General features: G+C 41.1%; 1 protein-coding gene across 1 annotated transcript; it reads left to right on the forward strand.

Annotated features, from left to right (window-relative positions):
* Nucleotides 1-2,775: 2,775 nt before the first annotated feature.
* Nucleotides 2,776-18,300, forward strand: LOC119745893 (spermidine synthase-like). Its single transcript, XM_038222559.1, has 8 exons — nucleotides 2,776-3,254; nucleotides 5,009-5,129; nucleotides 8,433-8,525; nucleotides 10,504-10,657; nucleotides 10,808-10,891; nucleotides 15,210-15,355; nucleotides 17,085-17,207; nucleotides 18,093-18,300. Exons 1-8 carry the CDS (start codon nucleotides 3,124-3,126, stop codon nucleotides 18,186-18,188), a joined length of 948 nt encoding a protein of 315 aa, XP_038078487.1. The 5' UTR covers nucleotides 2,776-3,123; the 3' UTR covers nucleotides 18,189-18,300.
* The last annotated feature ends 456 nt before the right edge of the window (nucleotides 18,301-18,756 follow it).

An 18,756-nucleotide genomic window follows, 5' to 3' on the forward strand; every position in this document is an offset into this window, starting at 1 on the left:
TTTTAAATGAAAACTAATCAAAGTTTAGTTCCACTGGTCGTGTTTGCTCTCACAGGGTGTGCTCCACTTATGGTTTGTTCTTCAATGTCCATCTTGTAAACCTTTATTGTCCTCCTGCACATCCTTCCACCTGCAAACTTGGAATGGGCTGAAAAGCACTGCTGTTACATAATAGACTGTGTATTCAAAACCAATGAAGCGAGACCAATTAAATTTTCACAGAAGTTACAAAATTGAATGGGCTTTCTTAATCTGAACACTAAATTGAGAATAATACTTGATTTTGGAATTAATTTAGCAGTCTATCAGAGGGACATTTTTTTTTGGGACACGCTGTATAAGATCATACAAATGCTATTTTCGAAGGCGTTTGAAAGTGGGAAGAATACTGTATTGTAATTATAGGCCTATTGATATGATTCATGTCATATATTGATTGATATTATAATAGTATACTGTAAGTTATAGATTGATATGATTTTGATGAAATTCCGGTTTTGTCTCATGCATAATATACCCTATCTTAAAAAGAAGTGGATTTTTGTGTGCACAATGTTGGAAGTATACGCACAAAATTATCGGTAAAATAATGTTTAACGTTTAAAAAAACATTGTTTGATTTTGTTTCAGTCTCTTGTCATGTTATGTAATATTATTATTAAAAGTTAGTGGAAATTTCTTGAATTTGAATTACGTTTTATCAGACAGTTTTAGTGATTATTTATAGCAAACTCTAAAACCATGGCACCTGAAATGTTAATAAAATTATATCGTATGGTAGTCTGTATAACCATTAGGAATAACATTTATATAACTACGTTCATATTTTTGTGGCACTAGAGGAGATTAAAAAAAAAGTTGTCACTGTTTATATGCTTATATGAGTTGGAAAAAAAATAATGTCAGTGAGCTTGGCAGGTTGCGTTGTAAAAACAATAGTATATCGGCTTCGCATGGAAAACTGACCATGACTGATTTCTTTCCAAATGAATGGAGAATGTTTGTTAGGTTCAGGTTCAGAGGTTAAATTTTAAACAAATCGCTGTCATTTTGGACTGTTCGTCCACAGAAACAATTGAATTGTGGACCCTATAATTTATTATGTCCTCTATTGTTCAACGCCTCTATTTAATACAATATGAGACCCACCAATGTGTGCAGGTTCATGGTTTCTTATGGGGCAGTAAACACAATAGAACAATAAACCCCACAACGAAGTCTTTTGAAATATATTTGCCCCAAGGGAGACGCTATGGAGTTTGAGATTTCAAAATGTCCGTGCCCCCAGGTGTCCCCCCCCCCACATTTTATAATGTTGAATGGTATACCATTGGCCTGCAGTGCCCCCTTGAAAAGTTTATGCACCCCTAGGTGCCCCCCCCCCCCCCCCCCCCCATTGTAAACCGAGTTACGCCACTGCCAGGAATTATAATTTATACAATGAGCACGTCCAAAGTTTCCTTTAAAAAAGTCCAAAAATAACGTCATCACTCAATATTGCACATCCTGCTTCACTGCTTCTGATTTAGTCTTTACAGGGTGAGTAAAAAAACCGAAACCCAAATGTCGGGACCATTGTTTTAGTGAAGTTCTGCATGTAGCACTTTCAAAATCTAGGATATAAAAGCCCAATTCATAAGCTTTCTTTTAGTTTAAGAATCATTCAAATCACTCATGTACTTTTCAAGTTACGGAATTTTAAACACAACCACCGTTTTAAGGTTCTGTCCACGGATCACAAAAAAAGTTAAGTGTTCTTTCGGCAAAACGAAACACTTCACACACATCCCTATGTGATTTGTTTTCGCACTTCACACAAAAATGGTCCCAACATGTTGGTTTCGTTTTTTTTACTCACCCTGTACAACGCTTCATCCAACACCTTGAAAAATCTCGGACTTCAAAACCCCGGCCCATCCTTTGGGATTTTCTACATCTGCCGCGCCACTGCGTTGTAAGGTTTATTATTTTGTGCTGAAAAAAAAAATACATGCAAATCGAATGTCAGTTGTAACCCTTCCGCTTTGACACCTCGATCTATCAGTTAAAGGCATTATTATAAGCCTCACCTGCATTTGTCCCAAAAGTATAACCTACAGAAATGTTATTGAAAAACCTTACTCAGGTTAATGAGCATACCAATTATACTAAACACCACGGGAAATTACTCCGTGTAGATTGCTAATTCAGGGTTGTTCAAGTTGTGAAGTGAACCCAAAAATTTGCTCTTAGTGAAAACATTTTTTGAGAAAAGTTTGCTCATTGGCTTACTGCTATGTACTGACACTACAACGAAGCACTAAATTATAAAGAAAAGAAAATTTACGACAGCGAAGTACATGTATCCACAAAATTCTGGCAAGGCTTGAAACTTGTGGTGCTAAATTTTAGCTGTAGTGAGGTTTCTGCCTGAAATGACATCACACTTTTGCTTGCGAATATGGAAAGTTTCATCAGCATAAAAACCAAGAAAGCACAAAAAACACTCTTGACTAGACTAAATAAAGGTTAAATAGGACATAAAGGTGATTTTCAAGGATTGCATTAAAATATATGAGCCCTTTATTGCGCCTTCTGTTATTTAGATCTGCAGAGGATAGGATGCTGATATCCAATTGGTAGTTGCACGGATGGGGATCATCTACAAGATGTTTTCTTTTTCTTCTCGCAAAGGAAAGGATTCTAAGCGAAATTAATCTGTAAAAAACTAATCTAGTTAACTATTGTGCAAGCGCTAGTATGTCATGCGAGGGAGCCCTTCTGATGTGGCAATCAATCGATCGCTAGCGTCTTGAACAAAGACTATCATTGCTCACGTACATGCACATGTACCCACGCCACCGCACATGTCACACGCGCACGTGGCGGACACGCGATAATACATGCACCTTGTAAGTTCTATAACACATGGGACAACCGTAGAAACTGGTACTGTGCATATTATGACTGGCTATAATTTGCAAGGAACTCTCTTAATAACCAGTGGACCTACTTCTATTGCATGTAGAATAATAAATATGTAGCATATGCTGTGTTTACGACTGACGCAAAATCACTCCACCGAAGGTTTTTTGTCTGCTAGCCTAAAGTGCTATTTTTTCGGGTGTTCCACAGTTTTTCGTCATGGATTCGTTGCGCGAGGGTTGGTTTAGTGAGTTCAGCACGCTGTGGCCCGGCCAGTGTATGTCACTGAAAGTCAAGGAGGTTCTGTTTCACGAAAAATCTAAATTTCAGGACGTGCTTGTATTCGAAAGGTAAAAGTTTAACGTATTATTACTACTATTAACGTAACAATTGCAACGCTATGGCTATTTTAGCCCTGTCACGCCCCAACTATCGCATCGGTCCCAACTATAGTTGGGCCTGTCCCAACTGTAGTTCCACAGTTGGGCTGGCCCAACTATAGTTGGGCCTGTCCCAACTATAGTTGGGACGGTCCCAACTGTAAGTTCCACTGTTGAGCTGGCCCATCTATCATGTCTATAGTTGGGCCACTCCGATCTTTTTATTTTGCGGTGTCCCAACTATAGTTTACATTGATGTACAACTGTAAAACGTTCCCTACAGCTCTGATACACGTCTGACTTTACTGGGGACCACTGAAATTAGTTATTGATGGGGCGAATCTATAGTTGGGCCACTCCAATCTTTTTATTTTGCAGTCCCAACTATAGTGTACATTGTTGTACGATTATAAAACATTCCCTACAACTCTAATACACATCTGACTTTACTTGGGACCAACTTATCTATGGGTGGGGACCATCTGTAGTTGGGCCACCGCAATATTTTTATTTGGCGGTCCCAACTATAGTTTACATTGATGTACAACGACTATAAAACATTCCCTACAGCTCTGTTACATACTGTCCGACTTTACTTGGGACCTTTGACATTAGCTATGGGTGGGGCCCATCTATAGTTGGCCGGCCATGGCAATCTTTGAATTTTGCAAAATGTTGCTGGACAATCAACCCAGCAGCTGGACAACTCATCCAACTAGGCAGTACCACGTGACCGGCCAGCCTTGCGGCATGCATGCACGACGAATACACGGTGCCAGCGCCGCGGAACATTTAATCCAACAAGATCTAGATCAAGCATGAAGCATCCGGCGCAACTCCAGTCCTAACTATAGTTGGGCCGACCCAACTGCCGCACTGTAGTTGGGACAGTCCCAAGTCCCAACTATAGTTGGGACCGATGCGATAGTTGGGGCGTAACAGCTCTACTGAGTGGAGCGTTGAACTACGGTACCCTCCGTACGGAGGGTACCGTAGTTCAACGCTCCACTCAGTACTAGAGCTAAACACTAACACAGTGCAGTTCTAGGCCTACATACACATGTGTACATTGTATTTATTTTGCATTAGGGGCCTATATAAATCGAAGTGCAGTTTTGTGATATTAATTAATAACTTAGAGTCTTAGGCGGGCGATCGTATATCTAAGGGCCCGGTTCTTATAACAAGGGAACAAAATCCACTTTTAAATTATTTGACCAACCAAGCTAGTTCAAGTTGGCATGCGCCCAGCAGGCATCACTTTGTACATGAGTTAGCGCTCTACATGAGTTAGCGCTCTGGGCTAGCCCCATAAATGTGGCTCAAATACTGGACTTCCTCCATATTGTGAGCCACATGGTGTTTATAACAAGTTAACAACTTATGAGGAAAAGCCTTTTTTGCGAAAGTCAAATACACGATAAGCCAGTTTGGTACAGCTGCGCATGTGCACAATGATATGGGTCATGGGTCATTCGGGATAATCGAATGTTTCGAAGGCACATTTCAAAATCAAAATCATATCAATTCAAAACAACATTTCCTCAAATGTTATCACCGCTGAGTGACTCGCAAGACACAGAATATCCAGTATTTGAGCAACTTTTATGTGGCTATGGGGCCTTACATTATGCTATGCGATGACTTTTAGTATTATCACTGAATTTGTATGAGGTGAAAATAGAATCAGGATACTTCATTTCCCCCTTTTTGTACTTTGACAGTGAGAACTACGGCAATGTGCTTGTTCTCGATGGCGTCATTCAGTGCACGGAGCGGGACGAGTTCAGCTATCAGGAGATGATAACCCACCTGCCTCTCAACTCACATCCCAACCCAAAGAAGGTACCGGTAAAAATGTAGACAAGATATAACATCAAGGCTTTAACCTTAAAAGGGCAAGGTTATTTTGACCTTCTCACAGCAGGGGGGAGGGAGGGGGGGGGAGGGGCGGTTTAGGTATTTTGCCCCCCTCTCCCTCCCCCTCCCTTAGATCTCGATCATCCAGTGACGAAAAATTATGAAACCCGGTACATTTACATGCATAGAACAACTTAACACGAACATACCCAAGATATTTCAAGACCAGGCCAAAGGGTTTTGGAATTATGGCTTATTATTTATTCATATGCACCAATGGTAATTCTGCTTTGTGTACACTACGTACATGTATGGGGAAATTTAGTCTTCACAGCGGGTATTTTTTTTTGCTTCTCGGCAACCCGCTGTCTAAATTTTATATTTTTTGGTATCAAAAGATGCACGAGATTCGAGGTTAAAACGTCAGGACAGACTGGACACCAACATTTTTTGCTTGACAAAATTGATAGATTTTGGCAGATTCAGGATACTTTCTAGTAAAAGTGCTCAAGGGGTTAGGGTTAAAAATAGAACTTGGTCAATTTTATAAGTCTTTCAGTTTAATATATTAATGCTGAGTAAAACAAAAATTGAGCTGTTTCACGTCCGGCCTTAGTGGACGTTTCACTATAAGCCAAGCAATCACTCACGTTTTAGAACTTTGGTCTTTACATTATATGTCTGTCTTTGTGTTTGCCGCGCGTTTCTCGTGAAAAAAAGTTTTGTGTGTAGATTGACCAATGTCTTTCATGTGGCGTGAGAATTTAAAGAACGCAGCCTTCTTTTGCACCGAGTGCTTTTCAATTAATTAATTGAACTGAAAAATGCAATAATGATCGATAAATCAATATTTTTTTCTGCCTTCTAAAACGGAAGCCTTCACTTTTATGAAATAAGTTTCTATTTGTGGAAAGAAAAACTGCACCTGAACAACTGACACATTGATAAATCAATTAATCAAACAGTTACATTTTTGGAACTTCTGAAAAGGAAGCCTTCATTTTCATGAAGTACGTTTCAATTAATGTAACCATAAAATGAAACTGAATAGCCCACACAATGATCAGTTAATCAAATGAGTGATTTTTGTGCCTTCTAAAAAAAGAAGCCATCATATTTGCGGTAAGTGCTTTTCAATTAAGGCCTAACAATAAAATACCTTTGGTTCAGGTCACATGATTAGAACAAAATTGGGTCAGTTGGTCGGCATGGCATTTCATTTCATTAAAAATTTTTTTTCTGGAGCCAATACATTTGAGTGATTGATACATGTTTAAGTGGTCCCCATGGGATGTTTTTTGAGACGTGTTTTGTCGAAATAAGTTCGTATTTAAGTTCAACCATACAGCAAGCAATTGAAAAATCGTCAACTTCCCCATGGGTTTTCACGAAGAATTCCCTGAATGTCATTTTGAGATGTCACTATGAGAAATTTGCTTTGTGTTTTTGGGAAGTGCTCACATTCTCTGATGTCTAGAGCAAATTGCAGTCTTGCGTGCACGTGCACGAGAGCCGAACAAAAGCCACAAAAGTGGTGCGGCCGTGTGATCCGATGTGAAGTATAGTACATTTTCTTATTGGCTAACATGATGTTTACAAAGACTTGCTTTCAGCAACCTAACAGCGTTTAGTTTGGAAAACGATCGTTAGGACACTTTGCTTCCATGATTTCTCCCACGATTTGAAACAAAAGTTTCATCGAAAAAATTGTTTTCCATGCTGCTGCTGCATGGCGTCCCAAGGCTTGAAAGTTTGTGTAGCTGTGTAACAAGCTGTCTTGGTACAACGTACATGTATGGGTTTTCAAAGTACATGCAATCTGATGTTAGACCTTGATGATTTCTTTCGGATAGTACCAGAAAGAAAAAAAAAATCACTTGCTGATAAATGCCTATAAATTGTTCTGGCGGTCGGCGATTTTGAAACATTTTGATCAGACATCGGTATCGTAATATTTGTTTTCCAACTAACCAATAAAATGGTGTGGGGTCGCATTTCGGTTAGTCCGGTGACCCGGACCAAACATCTTTTTTTGTTCGGCCTAATGGAATTAAAAAAATACAACTGACTTACTGACACAATGATTGATTGATTTATCAAATAACAACATTTTTTTTGTGCCTTCTGAAAAAGGGAGCCTTCGTTCTACTTAATGGAACCGAAAAATGCAACTGAATAACCGACACAAAGATCGCTTTGAATCAAATAACTGAAGCATTGAAAAGCTGTGGTGAATCAAATATCTGAAGCATTGAGGCTGTGGTCCGGAATTTAACCAACTTTGAATCATTCTTTGCGGCAGAAAATACAGCACAAAGGAAAGAATCCCAGTTGCAAAACCCGGGGAAGATTTGTTAGACCTTAATTGAAAAAAAAAAAAAAAACAGGAAGTTTAAGCATTTGCTGTGTTCCTTATAGGTAGATTACACCATTTGTATGTTTTTTTGTCCCGTTTTTTTTTTGAACCAACAAAAGTGCTCAAATTGTAAAGAAAGATGCTTAACCCTAACTCCCTAGGCCTTTTTGCTAGGATGTAGCCACAATCCTGCAAAATCCTCCAATTGGCCTCATGGAAAAATAGCATATTAGCGTTGTAGTCTCAATCCTGTGATTTCCTTCATTATTCTTCGAATATGGTCCATGGAGGGGTGACCACTGCCTGAATCCTGCAAAATCCTGCGGCAGTGACTGTTGATATGTTGAGGATTGGCAAGAGACATCCTGGAGCAGTACGGAGGATTTCAAGCATAATCCAGGCCTAAATTTATACATGGCTGAGCAAAAACAACACAAGGCCCAGCCTTAGACCTTGACAAAGTGCATCCTAAAAAATCAGTGACGCACTTTTGTCACGAAACCTCAATCCTCCAAATTCCGGAAATAAATGTACTATTCAATCAAATTCCTCCACTTTGGCAAAGAGGATTTTGAAGGATTCAGGGCGGTTAGGGTTAATACTACCTAACCTGATAAAGGTTTAAATCTGGGAATGCTGTATAAATTGAGGAAACAGAACAAACTTAAACACAATATTCTGCATTTCGATTTCAATTCCAAAGTTGCTGAGTTATATATTTTGAATTGCGCCCTCTCGTGACGCTATCCCGAAATCAGCATTTGGGACATTATTCTCAGTCAGCCAGTTGTCACCCATTCACAGATTTGCGGAGCAAAATGAAAGCCTAGTGCAATGGTGGCCGATCACCGAGAAACTGGATGGTCACGTGGTCCTTTGATGTCGTACGTGGAACCTATGTGGGTGATGATTTGTTGGGATTTTTCTTTCAGGTGTTGGTTGTAGGGGGCGGAGACGGTGGGGTCATCAGGGAGGTGGTCAAACACCCAGAGGTGGAGAGTGTCACACAGTGCGAAATCGACGAGGTATGGAAATCACAGGTCACTGGTTCGAATCCTGCGCTTGTCAGTTTCTTTGGTCAATAAATATATATATTTCATCAGATTTTGAAATGCCTAAGGTTTGTGTTGTCATACATACTCGTTTTTTTTTTAAGGCATCATTTGCTTTTCATGCACCACTCAAAATCAAAAGAGGACTGTTAAAAACTATTAACCTTTTTTGCGTAAACATACAAAAATGTGTGATCTTCATTTTTCTCGACGCAAAGCATACCGGTAATAATAATATAATAAAAGTGGGTATTTATAAAGCGCACGTATCCACCAGGACTGGTGCTCAAGATGCTACATCAATATTACCCCTGCTCACTGTGCCAATGAAACATTCCAAATACCATCTCAGCTCCCTGGGGAGTATACAGGTAGATGCTGCCTGTTTGGCGCAAGCAAGCTAAGGCCAAAAAAAAAAATAGTTCTGCTTCCGATTACATGTCTTTCAAAAATAGGGTCGATCGGTCGGAATTTTTTTTTTTTGCCAATTGTTTTTATGCAGATTGAATGGGGTATTAAATTATATGCGAAGTTTTAGCCTGAACTATTTCTATTGCAGTACGAAAGCTATACACAAAATGGCCACAAAAAGTGAATAAAACCTACCTTAATTATTGTCGATATATTTAAGTTCGATAATTCGTAAAAAAAATTGTGGGAAATTCAGGTCGTTCGCACCATAGGCACAACGCTAGTCAAGAACGGGAGCTGGCCAAAACTCCGAAGTGTGTGATGCACTGTACATGTACATTTGTACATGTGTGGCCCGCGGCCAACGGGTCGAACATTTCAGGAAACACGCTGCATTGTATCACTCCAAATACGAGTAGTGCGATCTCAAAATGAACTCTTGAACACGGAAAATACATACACAGACAAGCTAGATCAAATCTGTGAATTAACTTGCAAAAATGTTCTTTCTCCATCGGTGTTTTCTTGGCATTTTTACGATGTCTTTCTCAGCATTTTTACGATGTCGATTCCGACCAGTTGACAGAGCACGTGCCTGCGCCTGCATAGCCATGCTAGCGCTAACATCGCATAGCCGTGCACAGACTAGTTACCGCATTTTCATAATTGGCTCCTGCGCGGCGCGGCGGGAACCTGTTGTCGCCGCATTGCGCTTATTACGCACGTGATTATAGACATCGAATTGCGAAGTAGTTGAATCGCGCAGCGAATTTGTAAAAATAACGGAGGTTTCTTTTGAAAAAATAGCGAATGTAAGTAAGAAAACAATAAATACAAGCATTTTTTGATGCAAAAGGGTTGTTGAGAGGTATTTTGTGAAGACAGACAAGACATAAGGTTTTTATTTTTATTTATTCAATCTTTTTTTTTTTTTTTTTTGGAATTGCCGATAAAATTTTTAGGGTCGCAGCCTGAAAATAGGGTCGGTCGGGTAACCGGAAGCAGAACTATTCTTTTTTTTTGCCTAATTCAAATTTCAATCACAGTAACCATCTCTGCCCTCACAGGTACCCATTTACTCCTGGGTGGAGAGAAGCAATGAGTGACAAACTGCCTTGCCCAAGGGCACGCGCACCATGGCCCAGGCTGGACTCAAACCCACAACCTGCAGCTTTACCCGCAGACCACGAATCCAATGCCCTTAACCACGAGGCCACAGCATATGTTTCTGTTGACGGCGTGATGGTTACATCCCAACTATTGCTAGGAAATTGTGATAGTGCCTCTTTCCTTGAAAATGACAGCATACTAGGCACAACAAATTCACAGGATTCTTGATCCCATTATTTACTTAAAATCAAGTAGGATATTTCATGATAGTTTGGCAGGTTTCGTTTTTAGTAGGATATTTCATGATAGTTTGGCAGGTTTCGTTTTTGAATGCTTGCAAATGATCCTACGTGCCTTTAAACCATATACATATGTAGATACACTAATGTTCTGTTTGTTGGTCTGTGTGTCTGTCTCTGACGACTTGCAGAAAGTGATTGAAGTGAGCAAGAAGTACCTTCCCTACATGTCCAGTGGCTTTCTGAGCCCCAAGCTGACCCAGCACATCGGCGACGGCTTCGTCTTCATGGAGCAGCACCACAACGAGTTTGACGTCATCATCACGGACTCGTCGGATCCAGTAGGTGAGAAAACACCGGGGCCAAAGTTGGTTGGGCTGCTAAGCCCACGATTTTCTACCCACAGGCCTCCGTCTATTTCACGGAGACCGTAATCTGTAAGGACGAGGTTTAATGGGATCTTGTGGCGTTTTTCTTTTGTTTTTTTCTCGACAGGGCCAGCAGCAGCGCTATTTGAGAAGTCTTACTATGAACTCATGAAGAAGGCACTTAGACCTGGCGGAATCGTCTGCACGCAAGGTGAATAAGAATAACATCTCAACCACTCCATGTGATATTCATATGCTCATAGGCAGCAGAGGTGGGGAGGTGTTTGTGTCCCCTTTTTGATAATTATGTCTTTCTTCCGTTTAAGATCCACCACTAGTACAAAGACGTACATATATGTACTGCCCCCTCCCATCCCCCTCTCATTCCTCTACACACCCCCGTCCCCCCACCCCCACCACCCCTGAACTCCATTCTGCCGCTGCTGCCTATGCCAGACACTTGATTGTTAATAACTCTCCAATTCACAAATGACAATGCAGTGCACCACCAGTGCGCCACGGAGAGTTCATTTTTTCCCAGTGCATTGTGGGAGATGGTCAACAAATTCGCAGCGCGGGATTTGAAATTGTTAGTTTATCCGGTCAGTAGTTTCGTAAGCGTATGATTCGAGTATCTGTTTGCCCTTTTCTTTTCTTTTTGTCAGCAGTGCGTGAAATTAGACAAAAAAAGTGGTCAGACAAAATGTCCGAGCACAATCAAAAGTGTTCTGCCATTGTCAAGTTTTGATCTGCCATTTAGCGTTCCAAATTTGAAGGTCACATGAGCAAACAAATAGGTTATCAACAGTCGAGGACTAGTTAAAACATACTTACATAGTGCTCTCTTCATGATTGAAAACTTGAAATGCTCCTTTTTCCCAAGTAAATTACTCTGTGAAACCTTGCGAGACGAACTTTCAAAAGGCCGCGTTTACTATACTTCAAACACGTGGACGGTACATACACGTGTGTACATGTACAGTATGTATGTTTACGTACGTACGTATCCATAATACACACTATGTAGTTGCAATGACAAGCGCCAGGCATTCACGCGCTCGTTTCTGTAGTAAGCCACGTTGTGAGAATTTAGTAACAATCACGCACTTAAAGCATACCGCGCAACACAACGTACTTTGATCTTGCTAAATTCTCATTACATGTATTGGGGTGTAAACGCGTTGCATCTATTGCGTGAATATAAGACAACACGTACATGTAGTTAGCAGCCGCTCAGCGTACGGTAAGTATTACAGACCGGATCATCGGAAATAAAGTAAAACAACAAAATACTTTTGAGTGCAACCGTTTATTTCATACTTCTGAAAAAGACAACTCCACAAAGAATACATAAATCGCTCGGACATTTTGTCCGAGCACATCTGCATTTGGTCGGACAAACCATGAAAGTGGTCGGAAAATGTCCGATGTCCGACTGTAATTTCACGCACTGTGTCAGTATCGTGTTTTTTGTTAGGCAGCAGAACGCTATGTCCCAATCTATAATGAGTTAGCTCAAGTTGTCTACTGACACTCGTTCAAATGGGCCACGTTTAGCTCAAGTTGTCTACTGACACTCGTTCAAATGGGCCACGTTTAGCTCAAGTTGTCTACTGACACTCATTCAAATGGGCCACGTTTAGCTCAAGTTGTCTACTGACACTCGTTCAAATGGGCCACGTTTAGCTCAAGTTGTCTACTAACACTCATTCAAATGGGCCACGTTTAGCTCAAGTTGTCTACTGACACTCGTTCAAATGGGCCACGTTTAGCTCAAGTTGTCTACTGACACTCATTCAAATGGGCCACGTTTAGCTCAAGTTGTCTACTGACACTCGTTCAAATGGGCCACGTTTAGCTCAAGTTGTCTACTGACACTCATTCAAATGGGCCACGTTTAGCTCAAGTTGTCTACTGACACTCGTTCAAATGGGCCACGTTTAGCTCAAGTTGTCTACTGACACTCATTCAAATGGGCCACGTTTAGCTCAAGTTGTCTACTGACACTCGTTCAAATGGGCCACGTTTAGCTCAAGTTGTCTACTGACACTCATTCAAATGGGCCACGTTTAGCTCAAGTTGTCTACTGACACTCATTCAAATGGGCCACGTTTAGCTCAAGTTGTCTACTGACACTCGTTCAAATGGGCCACGTTTAGCTCAAGTTGTCTACTGACACTCATTCAAATGGGCCACGTTTAGCTCAAGTTGTCTACTGACACTCGTTCAAATGGGCCACGTTTAGCTCAAGTTGTCTACTGACACTCATTCAAATGGGCCACGTTTAGCTCAAGTTGTCTACTGACACTCATTCAAATGGGCCACGTTTAGCTCAAGTTGTCTACTGACACTCATTCAAATGGGCCACGTTTAGCTCAAGTTGTCTACTGACACTCATTCAAATGGGCCACGTTTAGCTCAAGTTGTCTACTGACACTCGTTCAAATGGGCCACGTTTAGCTCAAGTTGTCTACTGACACTCATTCAAATGGGCCACGTTTAGCTCAAGTTGTCTACTGACACTCATTCAAATGGGCCACGTTTAGCTCAAGTTGTCTACTGACACTCATTCAAATGGGCCACGTTTAGCTCAAGTTGTCTACTGACACTCATTCAAATGGGCCACGTTTAGCTCAAGTTGTCTACTGACACTCATTCAAATGGGCCACGTTTAGCTCAAGTTGTCTACTGACACTCATTCAACTGGGCCACGTTTAGCTCAAGTTGTCTACTGACACTCATTCAACTGGGCCACGTTTAGCTCAAGTTGTCTACTGACACTCATTCAAATGGGCCACGTTTAGCTCAAGTTGTCTACTGACACTCATTCAAATGGGCCACGTTTAGCTCAAGTTGTCTACTGACACTCATTCAAATGGGCCACGTTTAGCTCAAGTTGTCTACTGACACTCATTCAACTGGGCCACGTTTAGCTCAAGTTGTCTACTGACACTCATTCAACTGGGCCACGTTTAGCTCAAGTTGTCTACTGACACTCATTCAAATGGGCCACGTTTAGCTCAAGTTGTCTACTGACACTCATTCAAATGGGCCACGTTTAGCTCAAGTTGTCTACTGACACTCATTCAAATGGGCCACGTTTTGTTGGCCGTAAACTTGAAAAAATGAACTCATCGTGGCAAACTCTTGGTGGCGCACTGCATTGTGAATCGCCCTAAATGCCGCACTTCCCAAACTTTCTCATGTTATATTCCAATCCTAATTTTTCTTGTGGGTTTATGAGGTCACCAACTTGTTAAAAGGAATTTTGAATTTGAGCAATAAGTCTCGCACATGTGCACACAAAGTGACTTGAACGAAGTCCAGGAAAAGTGACCACAAATTTGTATCCTTGTGGAGACACGCACACAATAGGGAACAAAACATTGTAAAGGTCTCCACAGGGAAATTTCTATAGATGAATAGGTCTCCACAAGGTTTTCACGAAATAGATATGGATTGTACTCAAAAACTAGGAATTTCCAAGGTGGGTTGATCTGTCGCAGTTTTAAAAAAGGGATATTAAGTCCGAATTTCAGCCAAGGAAATTAATTCTGGTTAAAATAAGAGCATTTTGAAACTTCACTTTCAAAATCGAAAACTTTACTACACGAGAACAAAGAATTTTCTCCACAAGGATACAAATTTGAGAGTGTGTGTGCTAACTGTAGAATATTAAAAGGGGTAAACATTGAAGAAAAAAAATTGTGCAATGAAGTTATTATTATGGACACATTTATATTCAATGTTCTTTGCTTTTTCAAAAATGTGAAGTAACTCTGGACTCAGCTACTGTCAAATTTAGCAAATAAAAAAAAATTGAAAAGTTTATGAAAACGGGATGATGTCATCACCACCACACTTTGTATATTGCACACATTGTAAAGGGCAGGCATCAATAATGACTGTTCGCGAGGTCAACGAAGTTCGCAAACTAATTTTAATCCCAAGTTAGGGTTAAACATCGAGCTCTCCAGGTTCATTTGCATCGCATGACAATGCGCCTTTGTTATGCTAAAACTATGCTAATATGCTACAGCCGCTGAGTTCGCGAAGTGCGCGAACCTATCGTACACGGAGTTTGTGTATTAGCATAAATGTATGTGATGTGATCAAGCTACATGAGTCGTTTGTCAACCCTGGTCAAAACAATTCTTATTACAGTTTTGAAAAGAAAACAATCGCAGCATTACTGCTGTGAAAACTGCATACCGATACCATTTTAAGTTACAAAATTATAAAAGTTTAAACACCAAAAGATGTGATGAAGTGATGTTATGAAGTGGCCCTATTTTGGCCTGTATCTCCAAATAAAAATTCCTGACAAATGACTCATTTAGCTTGATCGCATCACATATTCTATTACCATGTTTCTCGACGATCAACCAGAACAAAAAGTACAGTCTGTTGGATTGGGGTAGAGGAACAAGAAATGACACCTATGCAGTAATACAAAAAACAACCACCCCTCCCCCCCCAAAAAAAACCGAGACGAACTTAACTTTGAACTTCCATCAATTGTTTTCCAGGAGAGTGTCTTTGGCTTCACCTGGACCTGATCAAGACCATGAAGGATTTCTGCCAGACGCTGTACCCTGTGGTTGACTACGGCTACTGTACCATTCCTACCTATCCCAGCGGTCAGATTGGCTTCACGCTATGCAGTCTCAGTCCCGTAAGTACATGTAAATACAGAAAAGTGAACAGGAGGGAGCTGTAGGTCTGTCAGTCTGTTCAGAGCCTCTTATCAGGCCAGCATTTATCTCCAGTGCCCTTTGCATGAAATGATTGAGAATATCCCTATTCTTCCTGGATGGGATGCCAGTCCATAGCAGGTACCCATTTATACTCCTGGGTGGAGAGAGGCAAGTGGGGGTGAAACTCTTTATACCAAGTTTCAAGGGGCATCAAGCCCCTTGCAAAGTAATAGTGGCTGGGCTCTACCTTCCTCATTCCTTCAAAATCCTTCACTGTGCAGGCAACCAATGGCACACTCTTTGTACCTGCCAAGATTCAAGCCCCATGCAAAGTAACAGTGGCTGGGCTCTACCTTCCTCAATCCTCCAAAATCCCCCACTGTGTAGGGACCCAATGGCACACTCTTTGTACCTACCAGGTTTGAAGGTGTAACAAGCGCCATGTAAAGTAATAGTGCCTGGGCTCTATCTGCCTCATTCCTCCAAAATCCTGCACTGTGCAGGCAACCAATGGCACACTCTTTGTACCTACCAAGTTTCAAGGAGCATCAAGCCCCATGTAAAGTAACAGTGGCTGGGCTATACCTCCTCAATCCTACAAAATCCTCCACTGTGCAGGAACCCAATGGCACACTCTTTGTACCTACCAAGTTTGAAGGTGTAACAAGCCCCATGTAAAGTAATAGTGGCTGGGCTATACCTCCTCAATCCTACAAAATCCTCAGGAACCGAATGGCACACTCTTTGTACCTACCAAGTTTCAAGTAGCATCAAGCCCTATGCAAAGTAACAGTGGCTGGGCTTTACCTTCCTCAATCCTACAAAATCCCCCACTGTGCAGGCAACCAATGGCACACTCTTTGTACCTACCAAGTTTCAAGGAGCATCAAGCTATACCTCCTCAATCCAACAAAATCCTCCACTGTGCAGGAACCCAATGGCACACTCTTTGTACCTACCAAGTTTCAAGGGGCATCAAGCCCCATGTAAAGTAATAGTGGCTGGGCTCTTCCTTCCTCAATCCTACAAAATCCTCCACTGTGCAGGCAACCAATGGCACACTCTTTGTACCTACCAAGTTTCAAGGGGCATCAAGCCCCATGTAAAGTAATAGTGGCTGGGCTCTTCCTTCCTCAATCTTACAAAATCCCCCACTGTGCAGGCAACCAATGACACACTCTTTGTACCTACCAAGTTTCAAGGAGCATCAAGCCCCATGTAAAGTAATAGTGGCTGGGCTCTAGCTACCTCCTCAATCCTACAAAACCCCCCACTGTGCAGGCAACCAATTGCACACTCTTTGTACCTACCAAGTTTCAAGGGGTATCAAGCCCCATGTAAAGTAACAGTGGCTGGGCTCTACCTCCTCAATCCTACAAAATCCTCCACTGTGAAGGAACCCAATGCCACACTCTTTGTACCTACCAAGTTTCAAGGTGTAACAAGCCCCATTCAAAGTAACAGTGGCTGGGCTATACCTCCTCAATCCTACAAAATCCTCCACTGTGCAGGAACCCAATGGCACACTCTTTGTACCTACCAAGTTTCAAGGGGCATCAAGCCCCATGTAAAGTAACAGTGGCTGGGCTCTAGCTACCTCCTCAATCCTCCAAAATCCTCCACTGTGCAGGCACCAATCCCCAATGGTACGTTCGTTATTTCCTTGTCCTTCAAGGTTTTTTGGTTCCATATTGCTTGTAATTACAGGACACCAATTTCCGGGAGCCGGTGCGACAGTGGACCAAAGCCCAGAAGAAAGAACTCCAATTAAAATACTACAATGCTGCAATTCACAGAGCGGCATTCGTACTGCCCGAGTTTGCACTACAGGTAAGTCATGATGTGAAATGTTTGCCCTCTCCGTTCTGTCAAAGTTTTTCTCCTACCAAATGTTCAATGTGTATTACCATGATTACCATTTTAAAGGGAATGTACATGTACATCATTGGCTTTTGCTGTAATTTTCAGAAATGAACTATTTGAGGGGTTAGTATAATAGATCAAATATTGTTACATTGACAAGTTTGATGTTTTGTGTTCGAAAAATGCTGGAAAAACCAAGAAAAATAAAAATGTTCAAGTAGTCTGGTTCCCTGACTCCACTAAAGATGAAACGAATCAATTTATAGATGCCGGAAAATTATAAGGTAAGGAAACCAGTCTAGCTGGCCTGCACCCGTTCATGAACATGTAACCAATAGCAAACAAAATTTGGACTGAAAAAAATGGTAAATTTGGAGCAGTAGTTTGAAAAATAGTTAGGTTTTTCCAACGGTGGTCGGCCGACCACCATTGGAAATTTATACAAAATACCACTTTTCTTGAAAATGACTTCACACCAGGTGCCATAATTTTACAGGATGCTTTAGACTTTCATTTACCGACGTCCTAGTAAGCTTTTTCGTAAAAATTTGGTAGTTTTGTTTTCCAGTGTTTGCAAATGTTGTTTATTCCCTTTAAATGAAAAAAACCATTTTTTTTCCTTCATTTTTTACAATTTTTAAAGTAAATATTCCATAACTAAATGTGGGCATATTATATTTGTTAGATGTCTCATGCAAAAGTGAAAAACTTTTATATTGCAAGAAAAAAAGCGATTATAAAAAAAAAGTCAACAAGCCGGAAGTCAACTTGCAGTTGCAGATCATTTTTGTCAATCAAATCATAAGTAAATATTGAGTAAAGTAAGGTGTTTCCTTGTCTCCGTCTTTACAGAGATTAGAAATGGAAGGAGAATCGCCCGAGGCAAGAGTGAATGGCGGAAGGGAAGATGCACAAGGAACAAACGGAGTCAAGGAAGACAACTCTTAAAAAAAAAAGAAGCAGGGTAACGCTAAGCTTCACAGACACAGCTTCGGAGTGGAATCAAATTTGATGTGGAAATGTTACTGCTGTAATAGATAATCAAAGATTGAATGCACCGAAAAAAATCAATTTTTGGTTCTTTGCTAGTGGTCAGAATTTCGCTTGGAAGAGTGCGTCTGAAGTGAACATCGCGCAAAAAAAAAAGGTGATTGGACGGAAGTCCAGTCATTTAAAAAAAAAAAAAAGGGAAAATGTGCAAAGTGTATATTACGATTGAATCATGATAATGCCTTCTTTAAAGGTTTTGGGCCATGTAATTTTGTTTTGATGTGTGAGGGCGCTGTTGTCATGCGCTGCAGTGATGTCACAGCAGGAATTCGGCATTGGTAGTGTGGAGTGCTGTGGCCTTGTGGTTTAAGGGCACTGGATTCAGTCGTGGCCTGTGGGTAAAGCTGCGGGTTGTGGGTTCGAGTCCAGCCGGGGTCATGGTGCGTGTGCCCTTGGGCAAGGCACTTTGTCACTCATTGCTTCTCTCCACCCAGGAGTAAATGGGTACCTGTAAGGGTAGAGATGG

The sequence above is a fragment of the Patiria miniata genome, unplaced genomic scaffold, assembly GCF_015706575.1.
Source record: "Patiria miniata isolate m_02_andy unplaced genomic scaffold, ASM1570657v1 HiC_scaffold_7, whole genome shotgun sequence".
Taxonomy (NCBI): Eukaryota; Metazoa; Echinodermata; class Asteroidea; order Valvatida; family Asterinidae; genus Patiria; species Patiria miniata.